The sequence below is a fragment of the Alligator sinensis genome, unplaced genomic scaffold (assembly GCF_000455745.1).
Source record: "Alligator sinensis unplaced genomic scaffold, ASM45574v1 scaffold392_1, whole genome shotgun sequence".
In the NCBI taxonomy this organism is placed as follows: Eukaryota; Metazoa; Chordata; order Crocodylia; family Alligatoridae; genus Alligator; species Alligator sinensis.
Window position 1 is genome coordinate 3,541,317 of NW_005841898.1, and position 16,142 is coordinate 3,557,458.

At 43.0% G+C, this 16,142-nt stretch overlaps 1 protein-coding gene across 1 annotated transcript in view; it reads left to right on the forward strand.

The window, feature by feature from the left end:
* Positions 1-6: 6 nt before the first annotated feature.
* GLDC (glycine decarboxylase) overlaps positions 7-16,142 on the forward strand; it is a 78,395-nt gene continuing 62,259 nt past the window's right edge. The window contains exons 1-2 of the mRNA XM_006018371.3: positions 7-132; positions 248-326. Coding sequence (XP_006018433.2) covers positions 109-132; positions 248-326 — 103 coding nt within the window. The 5' untranslated portion in view covers positions 7-108. The remainder of the gene's footprint in view (positions 133-247; positions 327-16,142) is intronic.

The following is a 16,142-nucleotide window of genomic DNA, read 5'->3' on the forward strand; positions in this document are numbered from 1 at the left end:
GACGGGCGGGGGGCGGCGAGCTCGGCGCGGGGCATCGAGCAGCTCCTGCCGCGCCACGACGACTTCTCGGAGCGGCACATCGGGCCCGGGGACAAAGAGAAGCGCGAGATGCTGCGGGCGCTGGGGGTGCAGGTGAGGGGCGGGCCCGCTCCGGGGCAAGGCCCCCCATCCCTTGGTGCAGCCCCTGCTACAGCTTGGGGGGGATCAGTGCCCACTCGCTGACCCCCGCCTGTGCTTGTGCTTGCAGAGCCTCGACGAACTGATCGATCAGACCATCCCTGCCAACATCCGCCTCCAGCGGCCCATGAAGATGGACGACCACATTTGTAAGTGACCCTTTTCTGCTGCCATCCCCTTAAGGGCTGGCTGCGGCAGTTTCCCCCCTTTGCTTTCTTACAGCAGTGTAGCTGAGGGTAAGAGTTGGGCACTTGTTTTCCTGCTCCACCTTGTATGCGTTGTGCACTTCCCCACCAATGGTGCAAGAAAGGTAGACCCATCCTGTGTGCAAAGTGAGGCCAGCCACCTGCCAAATGATAACACAGCAAGGTGGTGAATCGGGCAATATGTTTAGACCAAGTAACTAACCCTCTGACAAACTGGTGAATTGCACAGTAAACACAGTCCGGCTAGCATCTTTGTATTCATTTACTGTACGATTCATCAGTTTGTCATGTGGTTAATTACTTGGTCTGAATATATTATGTGATTGACCACCTTGCTATGTGATCATTAATTTGCATGTGTGGCCAGCCTCACTCCATAAAGCTGACTGGCTGACTTTTTTTGTAGCTACACACCAGTCATCTACCAAGTTAGTGCTTGGAAATGTGCAACAGCTCTCTCTCCTATCCTGCTGTCATTTGAGGGCCCTAATTAGTCCAGTGAAGGTGATGCCTAAACTTTCCCCTGAAAACTTATCTGCTGGAGTAAAGCGAAGAGGAGGACCTGTGGCAAACAAGCAAGAGCTCTCTTACTGGGGTTGGACTTTAAGTTAGTAATTCCCAACCTTCATAGGCTCAAGGCACCTCTTGGAAGGTGTCAGCTTAGATTTTACTTAGCTCATGACCACAGAAAAATAAAGCCACTTCTCTGTTGGGAAGAGCTCAAAAAGGACCTGAACAGGGCAGCATGGCTTTTAACACTGTGAAGTTCTACTTGAAATCTCTGGGTTTATCTTGGGAATCGCATTGGCACAGCTCACATCTCATGGCACCCTTGAAAGGGTCTTGGTCAAAGCACTGCAAGGTGCTGTGGCACCCAGGTTGAGAGTGACTGCTTTAAGCTATTAGATCAGGGGTCGGCAATATTTTTGGGCAGAGCAAGGAAAAACAGCTGCAGCTTCAGTTTGTAAGATGTTGGCATGCTAAGGGTGGATGGTGGGGGATCCACACGGGGCCTGATTCCTGTTGTGGCCATGTAGCCCCAGCCCCTTCCCTGCCATCCACACAGAGGCATGCGTGCCAAGCAAAGTGCCTTTAAGTGCCACACTCTGGCACCTGTGCCAGGGGTTGCCTACCCCTGTGCTAGATATTACTTGCCTCCAGTAGTATGCTTGCTGCATAAAAGTACCATTTTGTGCTCATTTCAAATGGCCAGTGATGCTTTAGGTTGAGACATACCTAGAAATGTGTCTTGAGTTAGTGTTAGCAAACCTTTAGTATGCCCTAAGGCAGGGTAATACAGATTGAGAATTGTTATTTGCAAATCCTGAGTTGCTTTAGAACAGATTGTTAGCAAACTGCACTTACAAAACTATAGCCATATATTGTCATTGGTGGTTTTCTAAGTAACTTCTTTGCAAGCCTGTTGGTCGGAATCTTTATCTGGAAATGAATACAAAGATGGATGGTCTACATATAAGAGGTACATCGAAATAATGGCTGGAATTTTGGTTTGTTTTTGGAACTGATTCACACATTGGGACTGAAGACATGCATGAAGAAATGCTGTGCATCAGAAACAAATCCTTTTTTTTACATGCTTAAAGGCTAACCAATGTGACGAAAACCTATTTGCAATATTTCAAGTCAGCACCTCTATTTAGTTGAATTAGTTACCTGAAATAATATTTTCATGTGGATATAAAAGGTTATTTTTAATTTCAGCCCTTGGGCAGCTCTAACTGCAATAGTAGGCACTAGTGTACTTCAGCAAATTACCATAGTAACACTGATTGAAGAGATGTGCTATTGGTGTTCTGGATGAACTTTTAGATTTCAGTTTCTTAAAAAGAAGAAAAAGACCAGACTTTAGACTAAGAAATTTCTAGATTCCACAAAGATCCCAGTAAATATGTATTTACCAGCATTTTTCATGAAAGCATAATGCTTACAAAAACCTTTTAAAATGAAAGTTTCAGTCTGATTGTTTAACCAAAGCTTAATAGCTACCTAATATCCTGAAAACTATTATATCAATATAGTTTTTTACCTTGAGTATGTGTTAAAATATCAATAGGCAAGACCAATTTATTTTGAATCCTTTTCCTGCCTTTTTATATTTTTCATCAGCAAATTGTAAATTGAGTGTAAACTTTAGGGCTAGCAGCTTCTGAGAGATTCCTGGCCAGTTCAATCTGGTTAGTTCGAGATGACATCACAGAACAGAAGCTGCAGCCAGAAGGAACAGCCAGAAAAACTATGGCTTGAAAAGGCTTGATTCTATCTGGGAATAACACAGTATGGATAGAAAGTTTCTTTAAAATAAAATATACCATTGCACCAACAAAATTTACTCTCTTAAATATTTTCTAATCTGTAACCCTTTCCCTCCTCCCCCCCCAAACAGTGGGTGGTTTTAATACTATCTCTCTTATTGTCACAGTTTGCATAAATATAACTTAGTAAACCACTTTATGATCTAGCATGATCAATATATAACCCCTGTTTGGAAAAATCTGTTTGTAACTTATACTGTCAGTGAGGGTAGGTGTTCAGGTAACTTAAAATTTACACACCTTTCTCTTTCCACTTCTCGAAGATTTTAATAGCTGATGATGTACTGAAGTCTTACATTAGTAACATTATGAGTTCCATTACTTGGCTTTCTAGTAAATATTTTATAGTGCTGTTACTAAGTCATTAAAATTAATATAAATTGAAAACTAAACTAGGATTGTCAAAATAAATCAACAAAGTACCTTTTTTATATTATCCTTTTTATAATTAATATCAAAAAGATCTTTCTGTCATTAGTGTTAATTAGTAACTTTTTTTGCATATACTCACTAACCATATGAGTCTGTAATGGAACAGCTGGCAATATTTTAATTATGTTCAGTAAGACTTCATTAACTAGCATTATAACAATTGGTCCAGTTACTCTGTTTTATCTTTGTTATTCTGAGAGAGAACTTTTAAGGAAGAATCAGCTATAGAGTTGATTATTGAATGGTAGCTTGTTAAACAGTGCATCTTCAAAACTTAGTTCTATTTTTTTTTAAGCTTACACTTTAGAAGGCTTAAGAGAGAGAGATTGCACAGTTTGTGCTTTATTCTAATTGTGAAGCTTTTAAACATGGTTAACTGGTGCATAGGTTTGCCCTGTCAACCTCTTTATGTAACAAAAGCCCATGTACTAACTCTTGTAATCTAATACTTTATACCTAGATATCTTATCAGTGTCTCCCTTTACAGATAAGTAAAAAATAACATGAATAGGAAGAAATATAATCTAATTTGTTAATAACAAATTTGAAGTAAACTTTAAGAAATAGGAAATATGGAAAATTATGTAGTAGTTTTAGTGAAAGTTCTGTGAAGTACACATACAAAATGTTTGAGGAAATGAATGGCAGCAATTAACACCGTGCATTTGTCCCCAGATCAAAGTAGTATTAATTGTTACCATTCGTTTCATCAAACCAATTTCCTAAAATATTTTGGGTGTGATGCACACAACTATTGAACCATTCCCAAATGTCACTGACTGGGTGAGTGGAGAGGGGAGTACTTGCATCCATGCCTTGGGCATCCCAGGAAGTGGGTATTCTGTGACTGGGGACAATTTCCCTTTTCTTTGTAAATGTCAGTAGCCTGCATATGACTGAAGTCTGTGCAGTTTGATTGTCTAACCTGGAATGGTAGTGGAGGAAGTGCTTGCTCCCACTTTTTTCCTCTGGGGTCTGCAGTTGAGTTAGGAAGTGTGAGTACACAGCAGCTTGTTAGAAAGGGAACTTTTATTGAACAAGCAGAGTGATGCAGCTTTTTTCTTACTTTTTTTTGTTTTAAAAAAAAAACAACAAAAAAAACAAACCAACTAAAGGGAGGGAGAAAAGAGGGGAGGGAGGGAGGAGCCAGGTACTAGACTTCTGCTGGCATACCAGAATGATCAGTTGCTGTGAGGGGTGTGGGGAGGAAAGCAAAGCAGGAATATACAGTGTGAGATGCCTGCAGGACTGTCAAGACCTGTGTCTCGGGAAGTTTGATGTCTGCATAACAGCAAACTGGTTCAGAATAGTACTTGACTTTTCCAGGTGCACTCACAAACTGTTGCAGGCAGATTTAAACTGGTTTAACAGGCTTGAATGTCCATCCAGTTCAGGCTTAAACCTCATTTAAACTGTCTTTAAACGTTGTGTCCACACCTGTATGTATTCTCTAGTAGATTAGAGTATGGAGCTTTTACTAAAGCTAGTTAGATTTGGTCCTCACATAGGATGCAGGAATAACTTCTGTGTGTCCGTTATTGCTTTTGGGTCTTCCTATTATATGCATGTATAACCATGTATTTCTGGTGGGATACTATTTATCTAAGTATCTACCAGAAGACTCCATCTAAAGTTGTGTGACTATACACAGAACACTGGATGCTAGATCAAACAAGGTTCATAATTAAATAATTCATGTAGGGAACATTGTGTTTGAAATAATAAGTGTGGAATTTCTCATGAAAATATGGTTTGTATGTTGTCAGAGTGTAGAATGTTTTATGAGAATTAAATCAAGTTAAACTAACTCTTAAAAAGTGTTAATAAATTACGTAATTTAAACATTAAGGATGCCTATACAAGAGTGGAGGTGCTCCAACCCTCTAGAATATCAACACATCGGAGCAGACTTGATTAATCAAGTCTGCTGGAGTGTGGCAATTATTGCACTCCAGCAGCCTCCTGTGTCTTGTGTATCACAGTCCCCATGATTAAAGATGGTGATGGGGGCACTTGAACTAAAGCTTGTTCAATGTTGATACACAAGACGCAGGAGGTTGCTGGAGCACGGTAATTGCCACGCTTCAGCAGATTTGATTTAATTGAGTCGGTAATTGCTATGCTTCAGCAGACTTAGTTAATCAAGTCTACTCCAACGTGCTAGAATTCCAGTGCATTGGAGCAGCCTCCACGCTAACGCGTAGGCACCCTGATGCATGAGAAACAACGACGCTTTATTTAGAGCGACTTTTGGAGCCATTCTAATCAAAGCACCGCCTCCCTCCCTGCCCTTGGAGCATGTGCAAAAACACCCGAAACGTCCGTCTTTGATGGGGTAATGAAGAAAGTAGTTCTAGGAATGTGTTCCATGTGATCAATTTAAATAAATATCCTTTTTCAAAGACCTATACCTGATCAAACAAACAGGAAAACATCATCTTCCTATGCAACCTAGCTTTTTAAAAAAAAAATTTAGGTTTTGATTCTAGAGACTATGGCAGAATTCAGGAGGCCACTTAAGCATGAGCCTAAATACATTCCTGTTCAAGAAAAGTTAAGAACATGCTCCACGCCCATTTTTAAGTCAGTGGTTAGCATTAGGGTTACCTATGGAGCTTGAAAAAGCCATTCAACTTGGGCAAATAAGCATCCTTTTGGGGGGGGGGGTACATGCCTTCAGTATCTTCATTATCAGTTTTAATTAGAAGTTCCAGACTTAGTGAGAATATGAAAGTGTTTTTCTTTTTTGTTTTGCTTTTTTTAATGTAAACAATAGTGTAAAATGACATTAATATAAATTGGTTTTAAACTACTTTGCTTGGCCACTGTTTTGTAAGTATAAATCCTGCAATTTAGCTTGTGTTATTTGGAAAGACTTTTAAACAATCATGAAAGGACAGTTTTTCATACTGGAATAAAAATTACCATAAGGGGGGTTATGTATCTATAGCCAGTACAGTTGGTAAAACTGTGTGGACAAGGCCTTGATGCAGCCATGTGGAGGGATCTGTCAGTGGGGATGTGTATGGGAGTGGTGTGGATCAGATGAGAATTTGTATGATTTGAGTACCCCTGCTTATTAAACACTTTTCAATCCCTTAGATGTGGGGCTGTGGTAAAGATGCATAGGATGCGTCAGACTGCAAGTTTTTTGCCTTGAAGGTGAACTTACTTCACGGGCCATTTCTAAACATTATGCTTTTACCTGGTATAGCTTATTTTGTTTGCGGGTGGTAGAATTGGCTATACCAGTAAGACTATTTTTATGGGTATAACTGCATGTATGCTAGGGAGAGCATTATCTAGGTAATACTTTACCATTCCTGCACTGATAAAATGCACATACTGTACTATAAATTTGGCCTTGGTATAGACCAGAACAATGAATGGATAACAGGAAATGAGATTTGGGCTGTAGATAGTGAAAGGGGTCTAAAATGAATAATTTCTTTATCTACCTGATGTGAAGAAGCTTTGGTGTTCCTGCTGGGACAAGTAGGCATTTTAAATGTGCCTTCTGACAGATGACAGAGCGAGTCTAGCTGGTGAATGTACTATTGAAAGCTTAGTGGGGATGGAACAAAGTATAGTAAAAGTTACCTGGTTTTTTGGGCTATAGATCTCCATTACCTAGCACGAGTGGGGAATGCTGGGTGCTGGTAATGTAAAAATGCCAGTCATCTAAAAATACCGGAGCTAGAGTGGGGGGCTTGCACGTGGTGATGGTGGTGGTGTGGGGTGGTGGGTGGCAGTGGCATGGTGACAGTGCTTGGGGCCGGGGGGGAGGAATGTACACAGCAGCGTGGAGTGGTGGATGGCAGTGGCATGGCAGCGGTGGCATGGTGCTGGTTAATGGAGTATGCCAGCAAGTAGAATGCTAGAAAACGGGGATTTTTACTGTACACTGCTATATTTTAAGCTCTGACTGCATTCTAATTAATAGCCTTACAGTCTGCTTTCCTTCTCCAGCCTCCCATCACTGACCTGCTTTTCCTTCACAAGTCAGGTGTGGCTGGTGAACTCAGATTGGTGGGGTGAGTGGAGTGGCATACGGGGGTGGGGAGGGGGGGGTGTTGCAGCCCACTGGGAACAGGGTGGGGTTTGCAGCCTGCTGGGAGTGGAGTGGGGTTTGCAGTCTTCCTGCTCCTGGCTGGAATGCCTGGCTGGCTGCAGACTGCCCCCTCCTCCCTCCTCTCCAGCTGCCATGTGCTGCTCTACCCACCCTACCAGTCTGAGCTCACCAGCTGCACCTGCTAGAAGTTCAGGTAAAAAAATACTCAAGCATGGGTGTGATCAACCTGTGCCACAAGCAGGGGAGGAGATGGGCTGAAGAAAGAAGCAGATTGGGCAAGGAGTAGAAAGGAGAGTAAAAAAGAGAGCAGAGGAAGGGAATTGGAGCATCACAAAGGGTGTGTGGGGAGTTAATATGTGGCACACCTTCCAAAAAGGTAGAGTCCCACTGCTCTGATGTGACTTCTGGTTGATCAATAGCCAAAACAAAGGCTAGAGATCTGTTGGTTGGAAACTGGGAGTAAACATCTGGTATTTGAGAGACCTTTTGCCACTGACAGTGTAAGTGACCTTTGCTGGATAGCTTTTCTTCAGGAACTGAAGCTGCTTTTAGCAAGCATGTAATGATTGACCCATTTGGAGTAAAAGAACAAACCGCCTTATATAAGAGTAATCTACTTTGTTTTATCCTTGCAAATCCACATAGCAGATCTATGATAGCTGAACCCTTGGAATTGTGTATGGCTTTATTTTTTTTAGGGATATGTTAAATGATTACTTGGTTATATCACATCTTAATGTAAAAGTTTCTGTTGGTACTAATTTACACACATTTTTGTACACTATTTATTTGAGAAGAGAGATTCTGCATATTTTGCAATACATCTCTGAAAGTCTTAAATCCTAGTAATTTTGCAATTATGAACTTATTCAGGCCAACTTTTGACACTTGGTTTTTAGAAAAGTGGACTTCAAAAGCAATACTTGAATGGTTTTGTTTAAACATCCAGTTACCGTATACCCACATTCATTTATTTTACTGGTATAGTTAAAGCTATCTGATTAAGTCCTTGTTTGAATTTGGCTTTTGCTATTATATTGAGCAGAACTATTTACTGTAGAGCTCTGATGCTGGTTCTGGCATCCATTTAGTAGAAGGGGTGATGATGAATTGAAGAGGGTATATAGAAAGAGTCAAAGAATTGCTTAATAGGGCTGTGCGAAGCTTCAGTCCCTGATTCAATTGGGCATAGATTCAGTGGCCAAATCTCCAAATCTGAATTGAATTGGAGGACCCTTTAATCTCTCCGAATCAAATTGGACATAGACACAGCTTTAAATGTTTTTTCTACATACCTCTAAGTAGCAGGCAGCTCGTGAACACTGCAATGCTGAGGCAGATGGAGCGTCTCACAGGAGTGGAGCAGAGCAGGGGCGCTCCCCAGTGTGTTCAGCAGCAGACCCAGAAGTGGACCACAAGCACTTCCGGGTTCACTAGGGGGCCCTGTTTCCGTCCAGCTCCACGACTGTTGCCTCTTGGGTTGGGGGGGCACCCAGGGTCACCCATGGCCAATCACCAAGCTGAGGGGTGCAGGGGGGCCTGCCAGCATACTCTCCAGCTTTCCTGGAAGTGGACCGGAAGTGCTTCTGGTCCACTTCCAGGTTCGCCGCTGAGTGCATGGAGGCCGCTGGCATTCACAAGTTGCGCTGGTACCTCGAGGTATGTAGAAAAAATATTTAAAGCCGTGTCTGTCCGAATCACTGATTCTCCTAATTGGCACTGGCTCTTCAGATTCAGATTTGGATCGAATTGGGGGCAGTGATCTGAATCAACGAATTGAATCGCTGTCCCTGATTCGGGCTGAATCTGAATTGAATAGGGCCTGCTTTGCACACCCCTATTGTGTAAGAATATGAAAAATGTTCAGGGGTGACAAACATGGCTTGTGGGCCCAGTTCAACATGTAGGACATATCATCTGGCCCACAGAGCTCCGCACATGTCCAAGAAACTTGCGGGGGAGTGGTGACAGTGCTAATTGCTGCAACTCCCAGAGCCAGATGACACAGCATGGTTAAGTGAGGTCAGAAATGTTTGTGGATTTGCAAATTAGGTTGCAGCAGTACCTAAAATATATGGGAAATTTCCAGTGTCTAAGGGAGATGGAGTTCCTGACTTTGAAGATCTTAGAATTTAAAAATGCATGCAGAAAATGAGCAGGCTGATAATGGCATAGGTCATCTTGGTAACATTAACATGGACCCTACTGTTTCATTTTCACACTTTAAAATGGGGGTTAGCAGTGGCCCAAATTAACACAGCTCAGTCCAAAAGTAGGCCAGTGCTTATGATCCAGACACCAAATGCTGCCAGTTCTTCTTGCTGCTGTCCCAGCTTTGTAAACCTGATGAAATGACTTGGCAAGAGGATCCAGCCCATGGGCCACAGGTTGCTAACTTCTACTTTAAAGCATTTGTCATCTTATTTTCTACTTGTAGACCTCCAGGTTTGTGTAATTAAGCCTCTGTCCCAGCTGCCTGTGGAGGGTTCGGGATTGAGAGTATGGTTGGGGTAGAAAGGTAAGAAAGGTTTATTGACTTAACAAAAACACAATTGCGCATTGTAACAAGACAGACGAGAATAATTCACATGGACAACTTATCGGCAGTCCCCTCTGATGCCTGAATTACAACAAGTTTCTCTTTTCACAAAGCTCAGCGAAGTCAGACGTCCCTGATCAGCGTTGTCCGAGAGGTACTGGAAAGGACCGTGGTATTCAGTCCTTGGGCTCCTCGAGATCCACGGGCCCACTGATCCAGGTCAACAGCTAACTAATCCTTTCACAGAGCTGTATCTTCCTTCAGAATAATTTCCAGATGTTTTAGCTAATTTATAGCTTCTGAACGGTACTGATAATGTACAGCCACTCAGATTCTTTTTACTTCAACTGTCCTTAGACTGACCAATAGCAGTACAAGCCTTGCATTCCTTTGATAAGGTTAATTTTAACTACACCACAGGGCCTTACTACTTCAAGGCTTTGCTAAATTTACTAGGCCTTACTTTATACAAGGCCTTACTACATTTGAAACTTTTTAATTAGACTCTTAGCAACAACATATAGCTTAATATCTAAATAAATACAGAAAAACACTTGGTCTAATCTTCATAGAGCCTTCAGCAAGCACCTTTATCACACGGACATAATTTTCAGCTGTCACAGCCTCTTGTTTTCAGTTTTAAAAGTTTACATGTACATTTATTAATGTTCTGCTTCACTTTCTGAAATGCTTTTTTATGTTACATACCAAAAGTGTATCTTCAAAGAGTGACTTAAGTAGAGAGAATGTGGACTTTTCAGACAAAGAAGGGCTCTTCCTGTGTTCAGGAGATGTACCTTAAAATCAGTTGAATCTGATAGAGCAGGGGTAGGCAACGTTTTTTTTGGTTGGAGTGCCGAAAAGTGAAACAATGCCTACCTTTTGAAGGTGCCGGAGTGCCGGCATGCCAGAAAAACAAAATGCGGGCAGGGAGTACATGGCAGGATGCCCTGCCTGTGCCCCTTCCCCCTCCACCCCAGGCTCCGTGGCTATCAGAAGTTGCCCAGAACCTGGGCTGGCTGCAAACAGCTGCTGCCTTCCGGCCCCGGCCCTGGCCCTGGCCCTAGCCCTGGCCCCAGTGTGCGCAAAGGAAAATGGCCTTGCATGCTATGCTCAGTATGCGTGCCAGGGGTTGTTGACCCCTGCTATAGAGTTAAGTTCTTTGTAAAAACTCAAGGGATTTCCTTTGTATCTTGGACTTCCTCTCTTGAGATGCTTCTCTTCACTTTTGATGAAATGAAGATTCATGAGTTGGGAGAATCCAAGTGGAAGCAGCAATGTGAGCTGATGTCTGGGATGGGAGAGTTTACCGGGCACCAAAATACAATCTAAAGTACTTAAATTTTTTTTTTTTTTTTTATAGTTAGATCTTTCCCTCTTCTGGTACCATCTCTACTCTTAACATGGCTGAGGGGAACACTGGGCAAACCAGTGGGTTTCAGTTTTCTCTTACTTTAGAAGGCTTACTGCCTTGGGTCATGGGAGGAGGAATGTCTTCTGACAACTGTAATGTTTCACATTCATGAAATAAAATAATTCAGGACCGTCTTTTGGTTACTCTACACAGGTTTTTATCATTTGACATTGGTTGGAGCTAGTACATAAAATCCTGCTCATCTTTGTGTGAAGCAAATGTGAATTAAGGTAGTGTAATTCCATAGAGATGTCATTTCAATACAAGACTGAAATGACAGTTCCTACATTGCACAAAATGTGGAAAACGAAACTTCAGTCTGATTGATTCTTGACAGCAACAAAGAACCAAAAACCAACCTGATCCATGCCTTTACCGGACTATAATTCCCTTTTTGCTGTTTTTTCCTATGATGTATTACTGTTTATCTCTGTATTTCTGTACTTGACCAATGACGCATCTTTATGGCCAGCATGGGTCTCTCTGATGCTTCGATGCTTTTCCATCCAAGACTGTCAGTGTCTTGTAGCTCCAGTAAAATTGAGTTAAAGAATCTGGGCTATAATTTGCATAGACTTAAATATGCTGGGATTGGGAATTATCCCTGACCTGCTGTGAGTTTTCTTGTAGCACTTTTACAAAAATGTTGCTGAAATGAATATAAGCATAAATGTTCAAGAAAAAATAACTCTAAAGCAGAGGTTCCCAAACTTTCTTATTGTATACCTCCTCCCAGACTTATCAGTTGCCTGCATACCCCCACCAGCATACATTTTTATATTTTAACCCCTTAAATGCTAATTGTTGTTATTACTAGCCAATTGCCAGTCAAGAATGATGGGGGGAGGGAGGCGCTGGGATGGAGTGCCACTATCTAATGCCCCATGCTGCTGCTGTTGTGCCTCTTGCAGGGAGCAGTGTGGGGGAGCCTCCACCCTCTGTCTGATCCTTGAAGTGGCTTTGGAACCATGGCAGCACTCCCCCACGCTTGGAGCACTCTGGCTGTTCCCGTCAGCCAATCAGAGTGTGAATAAAGCATGACAGACAGACAGATAAACTTAGGTTTTTATAATATTAAAATAATGAAAATTAAATTTGCCATTACACAATTTCTCTCGTGTTTCTTCCCCCCCCCCCTCCCCCCATAAATGTTTTGCTTATCCCCAGGGGTATGCATGCCACAGTTTGGAAACCCCTGCTCTAAAGGCATAAAAGGATAGACCTGATTTGATTGATCCCTTGTGAAGTAGTTGATTCCCCAGGCAAGTAAAATCAGGTTTGTCAGACAAAGAGTTATTAAAAACCATTGCAGATCCCACCAACAATTAAACTGATGTTACACTTTGTAGTAGTTGTAAATCAACACTGTGACTGTGTGAAAATGAAAAGATGGGTAAAGCAGTGATAGCAGTGAGTGCTCTTCCTGCTAAGTAGTAGCAACTTCTTTGCTTAATAAGGCAGTTAAAATCTATAAATGTTAATGAATCTGCAGTGTTCTCTTCCATAGTTTGCAGATACCAGTACCGTAAGATCAATGTACTTAATTCTTGATGTTGCCACTGATCGTGTTATGTAATGTTCTCAGAGAAACGGGGTCAATGGTAATCACTTATTCAGCAAGAAAAGATTTGCCAACCAAGGCTCTTGAAGGATTAATAAACTATTTTCACTTAGTGGATTCAAGATAAAGCACTTAATCTGTGCTGCCTTAGAAAAATATACATGCAGAGTTGAGTGTGATGGCTAGTTGGCAGATGTTTCTTAATGAGTGTTCACTTTTCTTATCCTGTCCCCCCCCCCCTTTTCATTTTAGATATTGCTTGCTTTCTTAGTTCACAAACTGGAGAGAGAGTTAAAATGAATGTAACAATTTCACCAAAGTCTTACAAATATTTTCACTGAAATCTTAAACTGTATGAACAAGACATGTATCTTCTGTCTCCAGGGAAAATGTGCAAGAATGCAAGTTATTTCAGATCATGTACTCAAGGCCCTCTGATGTGCCTTTTATTTTTTAGCAAGGTCCCTGGATTTGGTAGCTCTCCCATGCACCAAACTGAAATTCTCTAATTAGTGTATATAAGAAAGAAAAGCTATTACAATCTCAGCCAAATTAGGAATATGGAGAAAACACCCATGTGCTTCAGTATGCCAACAAACCGAACCAGGATGTCTCTGGCACTAAAAGTATTGTGATGAAGACTACAGGCTATGAGAGAACCAACTGTATTATAGTTCTGGCCTGTATGGTTGATGGGATGAAACTAAAGCCAATGGTTATCTTCAAAAGAAAAACACTCCCCAAGAAAGAACAGTTTCCCATTGGTGTTTTCATTCATTTTTTAAATGTTGTTTGGTTGAGGGATTTTTAAATTTTGTTTGAGTGTAAGCTGTGGAGACCAGTGCTAATTGCTGCTGATGGTGCTAATCATGACAGCGATTGTTCCTGATCTGTGGTGATTGATTGCTGATTGTGTGTAACCTGTGGTGATAGGTGTTCATAGTGCTAATCATGCCAACAACTATTTGTTCTTGTCTCTGAATAAAATGCGGGTTGACTTGTACACCATCACTATGAAAATCCTAAATTTTCACATTGGAAAACCAGGGTTGACCTATACAGCATATCGCCCTATATACCATGAAATATGGTAATATAAATCCCAGTAATACTCTTATTTCTGTGTGGGATTTAATGGTTGTCAATGATCAGGTAAACTGGACCTTTAAACAAAACCATGGACTCCTTTTTAACCTCCAACTAATTTAACTTTATTATGAAATCACGTGGGCTTTTACAACAAAGAATTGGCCCTATTGGGGTATATAAGGATAAACATGAATCTCTGGGGAAGTGATCCAAAGGTCACAAGTTCCTTGACAGACAGAGAGGTTGGGAAGTGCAAACCTACAGGGAGCAATGTTCAGCTAGAAAGGTTGGAGAGACTGAGCCTGATGCAACGGAAGTCTCAGCAAGATAAAAACTAAAAAACCCAAAGACGGTTTATGACTGCTTAGGGTACAGATGGAAGTAACTTTAAAGAAACCAACATATTTTGGTGTAATGTTTCAAAAAGCTAACACTTCCAACCAGAGACATGGGTATAGACCCCATTTCCCCAGCCCAGCTAAAACACCTCAAGATCACTGCAGTTGCATGCATTTGTTTGCTGTCTAGACAGGACAGACTATAGGAGGGTGCAGGTAAAGAGTCGTATGGCATTTGGGGGACTGGAGGTGCACAGGTATTTAGTTGGGGGGAGGCATGGGATTTAGCAGGGGTCTTGGAGGGAAGCAGTCACTGGGACATGGAGGTCTGTAGTGACAGTGGGGCGCCACCAGGATACTTGGATACCTGGATCTCCAGTCCCCAATTCTCCAAATCTCTCTTCTTCCCCTCTCCTAGGAGCAGAGATGTAGAGGAGGCTAGGGGGCTGGAGAGCCTGGCTTTAAGGGAGGAGCAGGTGCAGGGTCTGTCAAGTGCCAGGATCACTTCCTAGGTGAAGAGTACTCAGCATCAGGAGCTCCCAACAGGGGTTGGGTGGGAGTGGGAGGGTCTGTGGTAGTGGTATGGAGCTGCAGACACTCCAGCTCCAGATACCCCTCTTCCTGTTCTCCCCCTTGAGCAGAGAAGTAGAAGGGATTGAGACTGACATGCTTATCATCTCGCAGGCCCCCAGGAGTGGGACCCAATGGCTGTTGCACTGTTCACCCATCTCTTCCTCCCTCCCTCCTTTCTGGAGATCCTATGGGATCCCTGTCCCTGTGTACACATAGCAAAGAAAACTAAACCCTTGAAAATAACACCTAATTTGAATAAGTGCTGTTTTGGAGCATTTCAGCTGCATTTGGAATATTTCAAAGGCATATGAATTGTTTGAGTTAAGTCTGTCCACACTGATAGTGAAAGGAGAGGACTGTAGTAGTAGCACCTGAAACCGCAAGGAGAAAGCCCCTGGTAAAGCTGGCACAACTTCAGTTAGTAATAATGAGTGGTGGCTGGGGGAAGCCAGTGACTGATACTTGTGAATGGAACTGTTAATGATGTTGGCAATTTAGGAGACAACTTGAAAAAAAAATCTGCAGTGTATAAAACTGATGCACAAAGCATAAATTGCCTCATTAGTCTCATCATTAGAATGCTACTGAGAGAAGGGGGACAGGTAATGATGCAGAATATCCCATGTAGGTCACCAGTTCAGATTCAGTTCAGGAATCTACAGATCCAAATCGAACCGGGAGACCTGTTAAAAGGTCCAAATTGTTTCAGAAACCTCCAAATTGATTTGGGGAGATCTGGCCATAGACTATACAGGCAGCAGTCTGATGCTGGACACAGCTGCCTCCAGTTGCTAAGTCTGTTGTGGTGGGCAGAGGGAAAGGGCATGGGAAGGGGGCAGATTAATGCCCCACAGTGAGGGAGGGATTGGGGCTGGGACAAGCTGCCTAGCTGGGGCAGGGAGGCGCAGGACTCAGAGCGGGGCTCCTGCCACTGTGCACCACCGTTCTGGGAGCTGGTCTTCTGGTGGCTCCTCTGATGGCTCTCACAGCTGGTCTGGGAGGGCATGGGAGCAGGCGTGTGCCCCCGGATCTATGTGGGCTGGGCTGCGTTCCGGGAGGCTACCCCCAACTGCCTGCCGCAGGGCTGCACTCCACAGGGCAGGCGGAGCCAGGGCTGTGCTCTGGGCAGCAAGCCCCCACTGTTGGGCTGCACTTTGCAGGGATGTCTGAGGCAGCACTGGCACCGTCCCGTGCATGCCTGCCCCGGCTGGGCAAGCAGCTGGAGGGCATAGCCCCTGCTCCCAGCGCCTTCTACCTCCCATCCAGAGTGCAGCCTGGCCCAGCCTGTCCTGCGCAGATCCGGGGGCACATGCCCACTCCCATTCCCTCCCAGACCAGCGGCGACAGCCACCAGAGGAGCCACTGGAAAAGCAGCCCCAGACTGGCGGGCCCACGCGGCGCAACACTT